The following is a 17,391-nucleotide window of genomic DNA, read 5'->3' on the forward strand; positions in this document are numbered from 1 at the left end:
CGACCGGGATCCACCCGGCATGCCCACCAGGGGGCGATGCTCTGCCCCTCCAGGGCATCACTCTGTTGCGACCAGAGCCATTCTAGCGCCTGGGGCAGAGGCCAAGGAGCCATCCCCAGCGCCCGGGCCATCTTTGCTCCAATGGAGCTTTGGCTGTGGGAGGGGAAGAGAGAGACAGAGAGGAAGGAGAGGGGGAGGGGTGGAGAAGCAGATGGGCGCTTCTCCTGTGTGCCTTGGCTGGGAATCGAACCAGGGACTTCTGCACACCAGGCCGACGCTCTACCACTGAGCCAACCAGCCAGGGCCGTATAGCTACCAGTTTTTATCTGTCTCTCTTCCTTTTCTTCAAGAGCTACTTCCCCCCCGAGCACTAGACAGGCTTTTCTCTAGGTACTACTCAGCTTCTCTGGGATGTTTGTTTGGTCATGTAAGAAAAACCAGCCCTTCACTGCCTGAAAGGACCTTTTAGCTACCGTCTCTGGCCCAGAGGGACCTGACTTTCCATTTCTACTTGGTTCTTCATGTTTTTCTAGCATTTTTACACAGTGACCTCTCTAATCCTTCTTGTTTCTCTTGGCAAAATGGGTATTCTAACCTTAGTGTACGGCTTGTGGCTTTCAAGTCAACATTTCCCCAGTGAGGTTTTCTCAGCCACCCAGCTAGAGAGCTCAGTGCTTCCCTCTGTCCTGCCCAGTGGCTGCTTGTCTGTGGTCATCTGTTTTCCTTCCTCTTCTTTGACTTCTAGGTTTAGGCAGTTGTGTGACATCCTCTTGACCTGGGTACCAAGGGTGTAGGAAAGGGGCAAGGGGTTGTTAACCCTAAGGAACCTGTAGTTTGGTAGACACTCGAGCATAAGGGAGAACCTGCAGGAGTCCTTGAAAAGAAATGGGAAAACAAACCAAAACAATAATAATACTTTCCATCTGTCCTCTAGCCCTTTCTCATACAGTATTTTCCCCAGTGCTGGCCATACATGACAGGGGAAATGTGCAGAGGTGGAGTGATGTGGAGTCAGGCAAGTGTATCCCCAAAAGGCTTCCGTCTCAATCTGGTCTTCAGCTTTTGAGAAATCATCTTGTTTAGTTTCATTCACTAATTCTCCATTAAATGCATATTGAGCTCCTACTATGTGTCAGGATCACATATTTTTCCTTAATACAGTGTGTCCGTAAAGTTATGGTGCACTTTTGACTGGTCACAGGAAAGCAACAAGACGATAGAAATGTGAAATCTGCACCAAATAAAACTCTCCCAGTTTCATACCTACTCAGTGCAGTTCAATGTGGGCTCACGCACAGATTTTTTAGGGCTCCTTAGGTAGCTATCCCGTATAGCCTCTACAGACTCATCACTGACTGATGGCCTACCAGAACGGGGTTTCTCCACCAAACTGCTGGTTTCCTTCAACTGCTTATCCCACCGAGTAATGTTATTCCTATGTGGTGGCGCTTCGTTATAAATGCGCCGATATTCACGTTGCACTTTGGTCACAGATTCGAATTTAGCGAGCCACAGAACACATTGAACTTTCTTCTGTACCGTCCACATCTCAACTGGCATGGCCGTGGGCTGCTCCACTGTATACACGGTGTTACATCATCATCTGCGCATGCGCACATGCTGCCACATCATCCTACAGAAACTGGGAGGGTTTTCCTTTTATTTGGTGCAGATTTCACATTTCTATCATCTTTTGTTGCTTTCCTGTGATCGGTCAAAAGTGCACCATGACTTTACGGACTCACTGTATATACAGAACTCACACCATCCCTAATGAACCAGTGCCTTCCACCTTTTCCAGTTATTCCCATTGCATTGCCTCACTCCCACCGTTTGCAGTTTCTAGTCATTTCCTCTTACTCTATTTTCCTTGGAAAGGGGAGCAGTTGCTCTCCATTCACCATGAGTCTGTTATTATTTAAAGGCTATATTTGCCTTTAAATGAATCTGAGCTTTTTTGCTCTGCTCTATTGGGGCTGACAGAGTCTTCCAAGGGAGATTCCCTCTGTAAACCTGTTGCTGGATGTGCCAGGCAGTGAGGGACATGGCACACAGCAATGCTCCTTGTATGAATCAAAGACAGCAGGAGAATAATTTCCCAAATAGTGTGAAAACCTGACACAGGTGGAACAGGTGCTGGGGTGTCTAATCAGTCATGGCAGATGAGAGCTTTCAAAACACACTGTCCAGTGTTTAATGACCTGGAATACATAGTTCATTTCCCTGCCCACCCTGTCCCCTTGACAGCTGCTGATTCCCAGGCTTAGGAGACCCAACATGTGTGGCCCCTTCCCTGGAGATATCTTAGCTTGGAGAACTGTGGGAGATGTGGGCTCCTGCAAAGAGAGATTTGAATTAACTTTGGATTAAGTCTGGAGTTGTACTTCAGTCCTCGCTGAAGCCACCACTGGAGACAGACTTCTCTGGGGACTGAGCTGAAGCTGGATGAACTCTGGGAGTGAGGTTATATTAGTCAGGGTTCCTGGTTATAAGCAGCAAAGCCAAAACACTAAGGATTTTGGAAAGCTCGTGAACTTTACACTAAGGTAGGAAACTAGGTTTGGAAAATGGGAACAAAGGGAGAAGTTGCAGCCATAACAGAGGCTAAAATCACAACCCAGCACTAGTCTGGCAAGGATCCTTGATACGATGTCTCACTCCCAATACTGGTGCTGCTACTGGTGTCTTTACCAGGATTTCCCCACATACTCGGTATGGCTGTGACTGCCACCTTTGCTAGAAGGTTTTTCTTGCTGTCCTTCTTGCATCACTAGTTCCATAATCTTTGTCAGGCTTGGGTGATCTGATTGGCTTTGCCCAGGCTTGGAAGGCAAATATTTGGTGTCTTCAGCTTTGATAGTTAAGAGATGAACCTTGTCTCCCACAGTTCGTTGATGGGAACTTTTCAAACGTAGAAAGACACTGGATGGTTAAGATAGACTAATGCATGTTAAAGGGGTTTTGGGAGTGAAAGCCACATCATGGATGTTATGCATCAGTTTGTCTGATTGTAGTTGGCAATCAGACATCACTCATCTGCTGAAGTTTTTTAGGCACCAACCATGTGTCAAACAGTGGGTGAGGTGTTGTTTTTCCATCCTCAATGTCCAGAGTCCCCACTATAACCATATGAGATTGTAGATATGGGAAGGAATTCAAATAGAAGTGTCATTTGTGAAGGGGGAGTGTGGAGCTCACTCTGAGAATCTTAGAGGTGAAGAGGACAACTGGACACTGGATATTTCTGGGGAGACAAACTGAAGTGGCTTCATAAGAGTGTCTTTTGGGAAATTGGGACTGGGACAACAATGAGGTCATCCTCCTGCCACCCTCATTTCCTTCTTTCTTCCGTATGGCATGACTTGGCCTTCTTCAGCTCAAGGAATATAAAACTTTTTCCTTCTCACTGAGCTAATGTGCTTGCTCCCTCCCTGTAGAACCCTCTACTTTTTCTTTTTGTCTTTCTTTCTTTCTTTCTTTCTTTCTTTCTTTCTTTCTTTCTTTCTTTCTTTCTTTCTTTCTTTCTTGACAGAGAAAGAGAAAGAGAGGACAGATAGGGACAGACAGACAGGAAGAGAGAGAGATGAGAAGCATCAATTCTTCATTGCAGCATCTCAGTTTTTCATTGATTGCTTGTTCATTGATTGCTTTCTCATATGTGCCTTGATGGGGGTGGGGGCTACAGCAGAGTGAGTGACCTCTTGCTTAAGCCAGTGACCTTGGGCTTCAAGCCAGCGACCTTTGGGCTTAAGCCAATGACCATGGGGTCATGTCTATGATCCCACGCTTAAACCAGCAACCTTGCACTCAAGCTGGTGAGCCTATGCTCAAGCCAGCGAGCCCGGGGTTTCAAACCTGTGTCCTTCGCATCCCAGTCCAACACTCTATCCACTGCACCACCACCTGGTCAGCGAACCCTTTACTTCTTAAGGGTATCTCCTATGTTTCAGGGTTTCTCCATGTGCTTTCCCTCAGTGGCTCTTCCACATGTACCCCTACCTACCCTGGTATGGGCTGGTAAAGTGTTTACTTTGCCAACGGTCCAGATGGTACTCAGTACTAATGGCTCAAACTTTTTGCTTCTCTCTGCAGCCATTAAGCACAACTGGTATCCTGAGCTCCTCTTCTACTATTTCCAACAGATCAAGAAATAAGACTCGCTATCGGACCAAAGCTGTGAGCTCTGAGGTAGATGAGAGCCTCTTTGGAGGTGTCAAGGTAATCTCACTGAGCCCTTCCAGGTAGCTGCCATCTAGAGGCAGTAACCTGGACTAGCATTACTCAGGACAAAGCTAGCACTAGGCATGTCACTCTCCTCTTCCTGGTAACTTTCAGATGAAGACAGAGGCGAGTTATGAGAGCCAGCAGAGCTCTGACATCTAGTGGAGCCCAGGTTAATAGGGCACCTGGCTTCCTCTATCCATGCAATCTTTATGTCTGCACAGCATTGAAAGTTTGTTGTAATATTGAAGGGCAGGCTCGACTGCAGAAAACTGGATAGTTGCTTAGTGAATACTCTGTGAGGAAAACATCTGAGGGACACTGGACTAAGCTTGTAGACACAGAGAAATATATTTCCCTCTTCATCCAAGGACAGCATCAGAGCAAAACACAAAGTCATCCTTCTTTCCTAGGTGGTCAATTAAAACAATTTATCAGCTTTTGGAAACAAGCAGGTCTTTATTTGCAAATGTTGTCCTGACTAAGAGATTTACAACTGTAGTCTAAGAAAGAGAGCTGGAGTGTTACTTGGAATAATCTTGGTATATATGAAATTCAGTAGGTGAGAAGGAAGAGAGGTAAGTCTAGAAAGAGAATAAGACATGGAGAGATTAAGAAAGAAAAGAGATAGAAGATGCCAATGGAGGTCTGAATACTGGTGTGAATACCTCTGGCAGAGGGGCATTAGGGTGAGGAGAGGTGATATCTATCCTTGCTCCTCACTGTCCTCACTGTGAAGGGACTTTTCAGAGGGTTCAAGATAGGCATCTTTCTGCATTTAGATAACCCCCACTCAGCAGCATTTTCCTATTGACACTGGAAAGAATCAAAGGAATGCAATTTCAGTTAGATTTTTGTTTGTTTGTTTGTTTTGGGTCCATGGGGACTCTTGTAGTCAAAGCAAATATAGATTTAGAAATGGCTGAGTCTCTGAGTAGTCCTGCTGGCTAGCAAGAGGGGCAGTCAGAAAAATAACCTGTTCCTGGCCCTGTCTCTTTGGCCTTTTTGCTGGATGAGAGTCTAGGAAGTCTCTGAACAAGCAGTAGAGGGCAGAAGGGGCCTGCAACATGGCAGACTTTGGAGCCGAGATGTGCACCAGGTGGCAGTCTGAGACTTCTGTGCAAAGTGAGGTTCTCAGGACAGGAATGACCTCCACTGAGGCCATCTCCCTGCCTCTGCTCAGGGACACATTTACTGCATTAATGACAAATGGAATTTTCTCTGGTGTTCAAAACGTTCCTAAAATAAGCAACTTCATTTTCTTATTAATTCTGTCATGGTCAGAAAATTTTGAAAAAAATCATATATCTAATTTGTATTCTTGCTGAATTCTAACTCTCTTTCTCACCACATTAGATTTAATGGCAGGTCTTTACCAGGCTATTTAGCCATTTCTAACACCCCCCTGCCACCCCTTTGGCCTTCTTTGAGGATCAAAGTCAATGAATCATTAGGTTTTAGGTTAGGTATGGACACACACTAGCAACCCCCACTTTCTATTCATCTAGGAGTATCGGCACAAGTTATAGAGAGGCCTTATTCTCAGAAGAGCCAGTCAGTACAGAACACGTCTGGCCATGTGCAAGTGCAGAGCACCATGCTGCTTTCTCAGTGCCCTGGCTACTCTCGGTGGTGCTGCAGTGTGGGCCCCAGCCAGCCTGCCCCGCCACTGCATAGGGTGGAAGCCCCAGGAGAGGGGAAAGCTACACAAGCAGTTAGGACTGACCAGCAGCAAGTGAGGTGACCAGCTTCTAAGCTGTCCTTGCTGAACCCATAGCCCCTGGCCCAGAGTGACAGCCCCATCGTGCTGCTTCAAGATAAATATGCCATTCGGAAAACTTTCCCTGCTTTGGGCCTGGACCACAAGCCAGAGACCATCCAGCTCGTCACCCGGGACATGATCCGGGAACTGATGTGAGTATCCAGGGCCCGGGCCTTGCCCTCTTGTTCTAGTCTGCTCTTCTGTTGAGGGCCTGTGCAGGGAAATGGGGAACCCACCTGGTTTCATTGCCAATCAAGTCCCCACTTTTTTATATTCGTTTCCTCTATTTGTTTCATGGTTCTCCTTCTTTCTTCCTCATCTGGCCTCTTTGTTTTCCCCCTTCTTGTATTTATGATTTCCATTACCCTTCATTTCTAGCTTCTTTCTCTGCTCTCTTTCTTGCCTGCTTTAAAATCTAAGGGGCTGGTAGGGGAGAGATGCTTAATGGGTCCTTCCTGAGCCCCTATGAATGCACTTGGTAAAGGGAATGGTCCATATGAATCACTTCCTTTTGGCTGTATCAAGAATCTGAAGCAAAAGGAAACTGCTCAGATGCCTAATTAGGCCCTTGGCTTTTCTCCAGGCTTTGAGGCCAAAAGAGGAAATTCCCATTGGGTTCTTTTGGGATTAGCTCAGCACAGCTTCCTGATCATAGCTGCCCCCTTGCTTGGCCCCTCCTGTGGGGCTTAAGCTTCATTCAGCAATGTGAAATGAGCCAATATTGTTGCTCAGTGGTTTAGCCCATGTGCTAGTACTTCATTCGCTGAAACGATTTTTTCAATCTTTAGCCCCACCCGCTAAAAGCCTGAATTTCTAGAAAATGCTGCCTATGTAATGAGCTGGGGAGGCACAGCTAAGACACAGATCCAGAAACACTGTCTGGTTAGTCCTAGCATCAAATGGCAAGACATGGTCAGAGAAATAGTTTCTTCTTGGAGGGGCCTAGTCCTGAAAATACATTGGGGATGAAGTTACTGGCTCCTTGTCAGGGCTGCTGAAAGCCCACTAGATGCTGTCTCAGATTCTGATACTTCCTGGCCATTCCAGATTCCAGGCTGTTTGGGGCCATGCCACTCTGAACCAGACCTTGGCTAAGCCCCACAGCCACTCACTCATTTGCTCCACCTCCTGGACCTCCCCCCACACTAGTTTTATTAGATGAGGTTTTACTTCCTGCCTCAGACGTCCGTGTCTTATTGCCATACGCCTGTTAAATGGCCTCACCCAGATGCAGCTTTATTCCCACCCCCTGCTTCCCCCGGCTCCATCTTTAATGTATGTCATTTGTTTGTAATCATTATAATTACCTATTGGTTTGTTGAATGGTTGGGCAGCTAGAAAGGAGAGGTCTATAGACATGTCTCCAGCTGTTGTTGATCAGACATTTTAATTAATATTTAGGGTTCAAAGCTTCTATCTGGGTTGAATAGGCAGGGTATTTAGGTCTCACACAGCATTCATTTCAACCTGTCTGGCGTCCCCTTGTCCTTTTAATGTCATCCTTGAGGAATAAGCTATTTTAAAAGTTTAATTTAGCAGCTTTTTTTTTTTTTTTTTTTGGTATTCTCATTCTCTTGCCAACACTGAGCCAGAGACTAGGCTGCCAATGTGGTTAAGATAGAGACCATGTCCTCAAGGAATTTGTACTCTAGCAAGGAAACTGGCCTTACCCAGCTGGCTATAACATGGGCAGTGAGAACAGATCAGGGTGGGCTCAGAGCAGGAGGTGGTCATTGGGTTTGGTTGGTGGGGGCGGGATCTGCATGGGTGTGCATTGTGGGGAGGGCTATGGATGACAAAACAGAGACGGCAACACATAAACTGGGCCTTTTAGAAAAGTTCTTAAAATGTTGCTTTATAGCCTATGATGCTACTTCACTCTTTCCTGGGACATCTTCTCCCCAGAAGACCCATAGTGCAGTTTCTCCTCCCACTGACCATGTTTGTGCTAAAGGGTTGGCAGTGACGAGGGGAGGATAGCAGAGAAGCCTGCAGCATTGTGCCAAGAGCTTTCCCTCTCTAACTTCATTCATTCCTTGTGTCAGCATTCCCACAAAGGATCCCTCTGGGGAATCCCTTATCATGAGTCCTGAGGAGTTTGAGCGGATTAAATGGGCATCCCATGTGCTGACCAGAGAAGAACTCGAGGCCAGGGAGCAAGCCTTCAAGAAGGAGAAGGAAGCCATCTTGGTAGCTAACCTCTTGAGACCTGGTTTCTACAAATGGGAGGCAGAAGAGAGATGGTGCTGGGGAGAGGCCAGTTTCCCATGAGACAGGGGGCTCTAGTTAGGGGACTCTGGAACAAGGCATGGGTAGAGACATGCTATGGAGTGGGGACGAGTTGTGGGAGCATCTGGGAGGGAATGGGGAGAGGTGAAAATAAAGCCAGACTGAGAAACTTCTGAGTTCTGATAGCATGATGGTATGGAGCAAAAATCCTAATGGGTGACCTGTGGTAGCCAGGCTAGTGCCCAGGACACTGCACAGGGAACGGTCCCACACTGATACAGACTGGTCCCCTGTAGGATATAGTGACCACACACAAGAAGGTGATGAAACAGAAGGAAATGATTTCGAGAAACAACAAAAAGCTCAGTGATCTAGAAGAGGTGGCCAAGGAGAGGGCCCAGAACCTTCTGCAGAGAGCCAACAAACTGCGGATGGAGCAGGAGGAGGAACTGAAGGACATGAGCAAGGTTCGGGCTCTGCATTTTTTCCCTCCTATTCACACATTGAACAGCATTGGCTCCAGCTGGAGAGAGGGCAAGGGGGGAGGAAGGTGAGGGCTTGGCTGGGGTTAGGAGGAGAGGTGGGAAGAGCTTCATCTGTCATGTGTTTGCTGAGATCAGAGGGAGAACTGGCTTAGCTTTGTGCTAGTTGTGTGACCTTTAGCAAGTCGACTGCCTTCCCTGAGCCTTGCTTTCTTCATTTATAAAGTGAGGGTGATAAAACTCCTTGAGGGAATTATTGGTAGAATTAAATGGACTGCTATATGGGACAGTCTTTGCAACTGTGGATTGATAAATAAATGGGAAGATTTTACTTCTATTTTTATCCTGTTGGTTCAATTCTGACCACAGAGGGTGGTCCAGGCAATTGGTTTTTGTTTTTTTTTGAAGTGCTTTAGCTAAGAGCATAAAGACCAGAGATCATTTGAATTCTTCATTAGCATGGGGTTCACTTTCCTAGCAAATGAAAAATGCTGACTCCCCAACTCCTTCATCTATAATTTCTGTCTCTCAGGTAAATCTTGTTTACTTATACCTCCTTTTATTTTAGAAAGTTTTTACTTTATGGTTCTTATTGATGGTCTTGAGTTGTTTGGTTTTTTTTTTTTTGTATTTTTTTTTTTTTTCTGAAGCTGGAAACGGGGAGAGACAGTCAGACAGACTCCCGCATGCGCCCGACCAGGATACACCCGGCACGCCCACCAGGGGGCGACGCTCTGCCCACCAGGGGGCGATGCTCTGCCTCTCTGGGGCATCACTCTGCCGCGACCAGAGCCACTCCAGCGCCTGGGGCAGAGGCCAAGGAGCCATCCCCAGCGCCCGGGCCATCTCTGCTCCAATGGAGCCTTGGCTGCGGGAGGGGAAGAGAGAGACAGAGAGGAAGGAGGGGGGGTGGAGAAGCAAATGGGCATCTCTCCTATGTGCCCTGGCCGGGAATCGAACCCGGGTCCCCCGCACGCCAGGCCGACGCTCTACCGCCGAGCCAACCGGCCAGGGCCTGCCTGGTCTTGAGTTTTCATCCCCTCTGTGTCATGTTGGGCTTTTCCAGCTTAAAAATTTGGTGTCTTGGCCTCTGCAAGAGTGTTTTAGTTTCCCTGAGGAGTAGAACAGGGGTCTTAACTGGGGTTCATGGGTCCCTAAGGAGACTATGAACCTCTGAAGCTTTGAGGAGATTTTGTGTGTCTCTATGTAAGTGATTTTTATGGAAGAAGGGTCCATAGCTTTCATTATAGTTCCAAAGTTTGATCCATGGCCCCCAACACTAAGACCCTGTTTCCTGAAAGAAGCACTTAGCAGGAACCCAGTAAGTGTTATGTTTGAATAACATTAAAAGGAAGTTCCAATATTTATATAAGAACTGTTTTATTTTCTGGGCTTGTAAGCAGCCATGTGCATTTTCAGCACACTTGATAGTATTCTGCTTCTGTTTCTCTCTCCTCTAACTTCCACACGCCCCATGATGTATCCCTCTCTAACCTTACTCTTAGATCTAATGACACAATTTCATTCCTATTCCCCAGATCATCCTTAATGCCAAGTGTCATGCCATCCGGGACGCCCAAATCCTAGAGAAGCAGCTGATTCAGAAAGAATTGGATGAAGAGGAGAAGCGGTTGGATCAAATGATGGAGATAGAACGGCAGAAATCCATTCAAAGGCAGGAAGAACTGGACAGGAAGAGGAGGGAGGAAAGAATCCGGTAAAGAGTTGGTTTTGGCATCTCTCTTTCTGTCATTTCTATGTATCTTTAGGTCCATGTAGCCTTTCGCAGAAGGAAGAGATGAGAACTGGTCATTATCATAATCTATTATTATCTCAAAATCTATATGACGTGATTCATAGAACCACAGAATTTCCTAAAGTTTATTTCCAAAATCACAACAGGTACTTCACAATCTGGCCCCAGTTCAGCCTTTTTGTCACCATTTCCTGCCATCCATTCCACGTTTTTCCCCATCCTGAAATATGCCAGTTCTTGTCACAAATTCATGACCTCTGTTGTTCTCACTGCTTCGAGTACCCTTTTCTTTTCTTTTCCCTGGAAAACACTGTCCCTTCCCTTGGTATGTAGTTTTGCTGTCCCCTCCCTTCAGAAACACCCTTCACTCTCCCAGGCAGTCTTGGTGGCTCTGTCCTCTGTGTCCTATCACATTGTGTTTATACCCAACACGACACTTTTTTCATTGTGGCTCTCTGACCCTCACTAGACTGCATGGTCATGGAGGACAGGGTCCCTGTCTTACTCATTTCTGTAGCTCCTGGGCCTAGCAGAATGTTTGGCCTGTGGTAGGTGCTTAATATATGTCAGAATGAATGAATTTAGTTCTCTTCATTTTATAGAAAAGGTAAGACCCAGAGCAGGTAAATTATAAAATCATAGCATCCTAAATCTAGTATACCAACCATATAATACAGAAATCGCCTCTATAACTAGTACTTGTACCACACAGAATGGCAGTTTATTTTCCTATCTCTATTCTGTTCTCTTACACCATTCATCTCTAAACTTCTGGTAGGTACGTGGTAGACTATAGTAGGCTTCCAATAAAAGTTTATTTAATGGCTAAGTGGTTCATCTTCTGTTTAAATAGTTCCAATCAAGGAAATATCTCTGCCTTATTAGGCAACTCTAATGATTTGAGCCGGTCCTTATTCTTACATGCTCCCATGTAATTCTTTCCCATTACTCTATTTCATCTGGAGTCATGAAGCCATTTGAATGCTCTCTCTGAATGAGACTTTTGTATTCTTTCACCTAGATTCTTATTCTAATATAAATATTTGTCTTCTCTCATTTTCCCAGTCTTTACTCAGATATCTCAGGGTCTGGGTGCTTCCAAGTTTACTGACATCCCAATAACACATAGGTAGTGACGGCAACACTGATTGTAGAATCTGGTTCTTCATACTCAGCCCTGTTTACTGGCATCTGACAGTCTCAAAATGTAAGGTAGGATATAAGAGAGACAGCCAACCAAGCATGGGAGGTAGGGGTGACAAGATATACAGGGTGACAGCTGAGGTACTGTAGAACAGAGAAGTCATGGGCTTGTGAACTCTTGAATCTCTGAAGAGCTCCATGGGAAGCCAGTAAGTACCCTGTGATTACTCTGAGAAGGCTTGGGAGGTGGTAGGATTTCAGAAGCTCTTTACATGCTGAAAAGGAGAAAATACGTTATGATGTGGAGTGCACTCTTGGAAACAAGTAAAGAAAGGGAATATAAAACAGTATGAGCCTCAGAACCAGGAACTCGAAAGGGAGAGGACTGACCCTTTGAGACACTCTGGGGAAGGACTTTGGTCTTGGCTCTGGAAACACAGCCACGGCTAGGGCACTTCTCAAATTGTTCCTATCATGCCTCCCATCCTTGGAGTTATGAATGAAGTTGGAGGGTAGAGACACAGATCCTTGATTTCTAAGACACTGTGGCCCTATTTCCTCCAGAGGAAGACGGCACATTGTGCAGCAGATGGAAAAAAACCAGGAGGAGCGATCGCTGCTTGCGGAGCAGCAGGAACAGGAGAAGGAGCAGATGCTGGAATACATGGAACAGCTTCAAGAGGAGGATCTCAGGGTAACAGGGCTGGACAGATATGCCAAGTTCAACTAGCACCAGCAACAAAGCCCTCCAAGATTTGAGGGTTCCAGGGCATGCATTATTTTTTCAGGCACATGTTCATCTCACATCATCATCACCATCAACTTTTTATTGCCATATTGAACATTTATTTGGCTGTGGAGCCATGCTGAGGATGAGCAGTGATTTGAATAGAGTCTGTTCCTGCTTCTCTGGGACCTGGGTTCTAAGACTGATATATCCATGTGAATGGACACATAAAGTAAATATATGGCTAGTTGTGTTACACAAATAAACAGAGGGATGGATGTTTTATGGTCTTCCCTCAATTATCTAGCGATATTCTATACTTTGTAGATGAACAGTAGTAGTGTCTTAGTTTCAGGCTCCCTGCTGTTACCTCATTCAAAGTACATAGCATTCTAGTGTCATTAATTGTGTTGAAGAGCCAAACATTTTCTCCTGTTAGCCTAAATAAAATTAGTATGTATATTCAGTGCATAAGAAATGATGACATAGCTATTCAAACTAAGAGACTTAAAACAATTTCTCTTCCATTTCCTTATTTCTTGTGTTGCAATATACAAAATCACAGCAGGGACATGGATAGTATGTGGAGCATTTATTATTTTTTCCCTCAATTTTTTACTTTTGAAAAATTTTATACACACAGACAAGGTGAAAGAATTGTACCACACCCATTACTGCTTCACTGATTTAATAATTGCTAATATACCTTAGGTACTTGTCTCTTTTAGCTGTATATGCATATTTTGTTAATGTTAAACTATTTAAAAGTAAGTAGCAGATATCGTAACACTTTGCTACTAAATTCTTCAGTCTGTATTGTGTCAACAATATCATTATCATATTCCTTGACAAAAAATCAAATCCAATGATTCTATATCATTTAATATTTAATTCACATTCACATTTTTCCAATTGTTCCAAAAAAAGTATTTCATTTTTTTTTCTAAACCAGGATTTGTCACTTAAGTCTCTTTAGTATGTTTTGAAATAGAAGTTTCCTCTTTCTTTCCTTTCTTCAATCATTCATTCATTCATTTTTATAACACTGATATTGTGAAGCCTCTCCAGGTTGGTTGGCTTGAAAAATGTCCCACATTATAATTTGTCTGATTGTTTTCTCATGGTGCCATTTAACTTGTGGAACATGTATACTTTTATTTCTCTCCTCCTTCCCCGTGTTCATGGATAGTTGAATTGTCATTTGATGGTGCATTTGATGGTGATGAGTGACAGGGGGCTCCTGAAGGGTTTCATAAATGGCCTTACAATTATGAAGGTTTTAAAGAACACCTGTAGTGTGGGAGGAAGATCACCTGGATAGTTGGGGGAGACAAGAGGTCATGTATGTAGCCTTGTGAACTGCTTGAGAAAGGGGACCAACAGGGCCAAGAAAACAAAAATGCCTGGTCAAATTCCTGGCTCTGGTGAGAGAAGAAAAAGGGCCAGAAAGAAGAGGCATGGGAGCCTGACCAATGGTGGCACAGTGGATAAAGTGTTGACCTGGAATGCTGAGGTCACTGGTTCAAAACCCTGGGCTTGCCCTGTGAAGGCATATATGGGAGTTGATGCTTCCTGCTCCTCCCCCCTTCTCTCTCTGTAATGAATAAATAAAATATTTTAAAAGAAGAGGCATGGGATATGTAGAGGAAGGAGTAAAAATTAAAGTCTAAGAAGTTCAACTAGATTATAGTGAGTGGGAATTGGTAGGCTCACTGAGAAAATTCCAGGTGTCATTGAGTCAGCACTGTTACACTGATGTTGTATCATTGTCATTATGCTATTCCCCTAATAGGCACTCACTGTGCCTCCTTAGCTTAGACTTGCCTTATCATCTTAGGGTGGTGCAAGGGCAGCTTTCTCCCCATGCTAACAAGATGGAGAAGAGTGAAGAGAGTTAATTTGGGGTTGCTTTTGAATGGCTTCAAAGATGGTAAAACAAGGAAAGTCCTTTGGTTTCTCAGAAATAAAGTGAACCAAGAAAAATAACAAATTGAAAAACTAAATAAATAGGCAAAGAAGTCAGCAAATAAATACACAATTGTATGTCATAGATCAGAGATTGACAGCTTTTTCAGACTTCAAGGTTAATGGGATTAAATAATGTCTGAGATACCAATGACAGACCTGAAACTGGGTGGTATGGGAGAGAAGGTATAAAGGAAAGGAAGAAAGGGAGAAAGGGAAAAAAGAGTGTGAGAAGTGAAATGGTAAAAGGGGAAAAGTGGAATGTGCAAGGAAGTGGGTACAATGCGAGTGGAGGAATGCTGGTAGCCGTGACTCAGGCTCCACATGGATCTGGCTGTACGCAGACGGTGCTGTGCTGATCTGGTTCAGAAGGTTTTGTGGAAAAAGGAGCCCTAAACCAGGCAGTGAGCCAGGCTGGGGGAGAGCCAGTGGGATTACCTTGGATGAGTCAGGGTAGAAGCTGGGCAGAGGAGTTGCTGGAATATCAGAGAAGGGTTTAGTCTTTGAAGAAATAGAGGGAGCTGGAAATAATGTGAGAGGTAGGGTGAGTTGATGGGTAGAGGAATTTGAAGCAAGGAGTCTGAATTTAATTAGAGAGTGTAAGGAGGCAGCTGCACAAAATTCTGTTGTCCTTCTGCACTGGGGCCTGAGAATGTGCTTGGCTCAGGAGCTTCCAGAGGCTCAGGGCTGGCGAAGGCAGAGGTTCCTTCCTTAGAGGGGGTCTTGTCATTCACTGTTACATTGGTTCTCTGATCTCTATCACTCATTGTGTTTCTCTGTCTAAGAATGTCTTTTTTTTTCTTTCTTACATGCCACTCACATTTGTTCCTACTTCCCTGCTTTATTTAACAATAGTTTATTGAGAACTTTCTGTTTTCCTCTCAGTTGGGCTACATATTGTTGGGAAAGAGAGGAAGTATGACACATGTCTCCTGTTCTCGAGCTGTGACAGAATGAACACACAAGAAATGCATAGAACATATAAGGCAGTGTGTTATTAAATCCCAGGAAGTGTAGCACCAACTTAAGTGCAGAGATTCAGCAATGAAGAGAGAATTAAAACTTGGGGCAATCAAGTAAGATTTCCAGAGAAGATTGGAACTTTAATTTAGACAGATTAGGTTTCAAAATTCTGGCTTTACAGTTTATTGTCTGTTTGGCCTCGGACAAATCATTTAAACCCTGGGCCTCAGTTCCTTCATCTGTACAAGGGAGATAACAAGGCCTAACTTTCAGGATTTGGGAATGTGTTTATGTGTTAGAGATAGGCTATGTGCTCAATGAATAGAAAGTACTCAATTAGGACAATACTTATTATTTAAAACATTATTATTGATATGACCAAAAATTTGGATTTAAATAGAAGAAAGAAATTGAAGGTAGGAGGGTAGGAGGAACACACCATAAACAAAGCCATAGGGATGAGGTTTAGCATGATATGTGGGATACACTGTTTGGAATTTTTAAGATCCTCCACTTCCTGAGAGTATATATAGATCAACACTGTCAGGGGATGCCATGAAGTTAAGTTGGATGAAGACTGTAAAGAGGCCATTTGGCTGGAATTGGTCATTGGCAACCCATGAGAGAATAGCTTTAACAAAGGATAGCTTTGGAAGCATTTGTCTTCTTGCGTCTATGAGTGTCTCCCTAAACTTTTATGCTAGTATCATTTGGTCTTGTCCCTTTCTACTCAGAGACTCTCTTCCTTTTGCTGGCAGGACATGGAACAAAGGCACCAGCAAAAACTAAAGATGCAAGCTGAGATTAAGCGCATCAATGATGAGAACCAGAAACAGAAAGCGGAGCTGCTGGCTCAGGAGAAGCTGGCAGACCAGATGGTGATGGAGTTCACCAAGAAGAAGATGGTAGGAACCTGATCTCTGATGCCTGAGACTTTTGCCCAGAAATGGAATGACTATCTGTCATAGGGGGAGGCAGGCCTGAGAACTCCAACACAAGGCAGCCCTGTCCTCATTCGAAAACTTAAGTCCTTAGTTCAAGGGCTTGGCTTCTTTTTCTCTTCATCTTGCCAATCCAACTTGTTCATTAACAAAGAATAGTTTGGAAAATACTCTCACATTAGGGTGTTATTATCCTTATTAACACTTTTGATTAGAAGTTGGGATGAGGGCCAGGTGCAGGTGGGGAATAAAATTGAAACTATTGGTGGAAGACAAGATTTCTGTGGATTCCTCATGACCTGGATAATTGCATTCCCAGTATTCATGAGTCAGCTTTCCATACATTTCTTGAAAAAATTCTTATATTGAGCATTCTGTACTGGGTACTAGTGTCAGAAAGTAGAATCTTCCTATTTACCACTGTGGAACCCATAAGAACAAGTGCACCATGGAACAGAGGGCAATGCCTGCAATAATTACCAGGGGATGAAACCTAGGAATGTGCAGGCTTGTTCTGGGGCAAAATGGGGAAATAAAATGACTGGGTCTGTGAGGAATGGTAGGAAAAAGAAAAGGAAGAACTCAAAGTGGAAGAAAAGCATTCAATTCTACATATGTTGGTCCTGTCTGTCCTCTAGTTTTGAGGTTCCATGATGACAGAGGTCACATCATACTTCTCTATAGTAGTGAGGTGTTTGTTTGTTTTTTTGCAAGAAGGGAGAGAGATGAGAAGCATCAACTCATAACTGCATCACCTCAATTGTTGATTGATTACTTCTCATACATGCCTTGACCAGGGGGTTCTAACTGAACCAGTGACCCCCTGCTCAAGCCAGCAGCTAGGGGCTTCAAACCTGGGACCTCAGCATCCCAGGTAGATGCTTTACCACTCTGCCACCACTAGTCAAGCAGTAGTGAGTTTTAATAATGGACAAGGGGAGAGTGTGGGTGTAATTTTAAAAGGCATTGGTGATGTACCTATATACTCCAAATGCAGGACACAGAAAATAAAGCTCAACAAAGTTTATTGGATGCATATACAGGGAACAGAGTGAGAATGCAAGATGAGGGGCATAGATGATTTGTGCATAATAGTGAACACAGAAGTGCCATTTGTTGAGTGCTTAGTCTGTGCACAGGTTCAGTGCTGAATGCTTCACAAGTGTCTCATTTAATCATTACAACCACCTTGTGAATTTAGT

At 44.4% G+C, this 17,391-nt stretch overlaps 1 protein-coding gene and 1 long non-coding RNA gene across 4 annotated transcripts in view; one reads left to right on the top strand and one right to left on the bottom strand.

Annotated features, from left to right (window-relative positions):
- LOC136390922 (uncharacterized) overlaps window positions 1–17,391 on the bottom strand; it is a 219,888-nt gene that overhangs the window by 19,641 nt on the left and 182,856 nt on the right. The window lies entirely within an intron of this gene.
- CFAP45 (cilia and flagella associated protein 45) overlaps window positions 1–17,391 on the top strand; it is a 37,539-nt gene that overhangs the window by 13,726 nt on the left and 6,422 nt on the right. For 2 of the 3 annotated variants that reach the window (XM_066366080.1, XM_066366082.1), the window contains exons 2-8: window positions 4,093–4,218; window positions 5,999–6,135; window positions 8,029–8,173; window positions 8,509–8,679; window positions 10,233–10,411; window positions 12,158–12,287; window positions 16,007–16,153. In XM_066366080.1, the coding sequence (XP_066222177.1) occupies window positions 4,093–4,218; window positions 5,999–6,135; window positions 8,029–8,173; window positions 8,509–8,679; window positions 10,233–10,411; window positions 12,158–12,287; window positions 16,007–16,153 (1,035 nt within the window). Of the gene's footprint in view, window positions 1–4,062; window positions 4,219–5,998; window positions 6,136–8,028; window positions 8,174–8,508; window positions 8,680–10,232; window positions 10,412–12,157; window positions 12,288–16,006; window positions 16,154–17,391 lie in introns of those variants that run through there. The other variant, XM_066366081.1, reaches the window with a different exon arrangement.

The sequence above is a fragment of the Saccopteryx leptura genome, chromosome 2 (assembly GCF_036850995.1).
Source record: "Saccopteryx leptura isolate mSacLep1 chromosome 2, mSacLep1_pri_phased_curated, whole genome shotgun sequence".
Classification (NCBI taxonomy): Eukaryota; Metazoa; Chordata; class Mammalia; order Chiroptera; family Emballonuridae; genus Saccopteryx; species Saccopteryx leptura.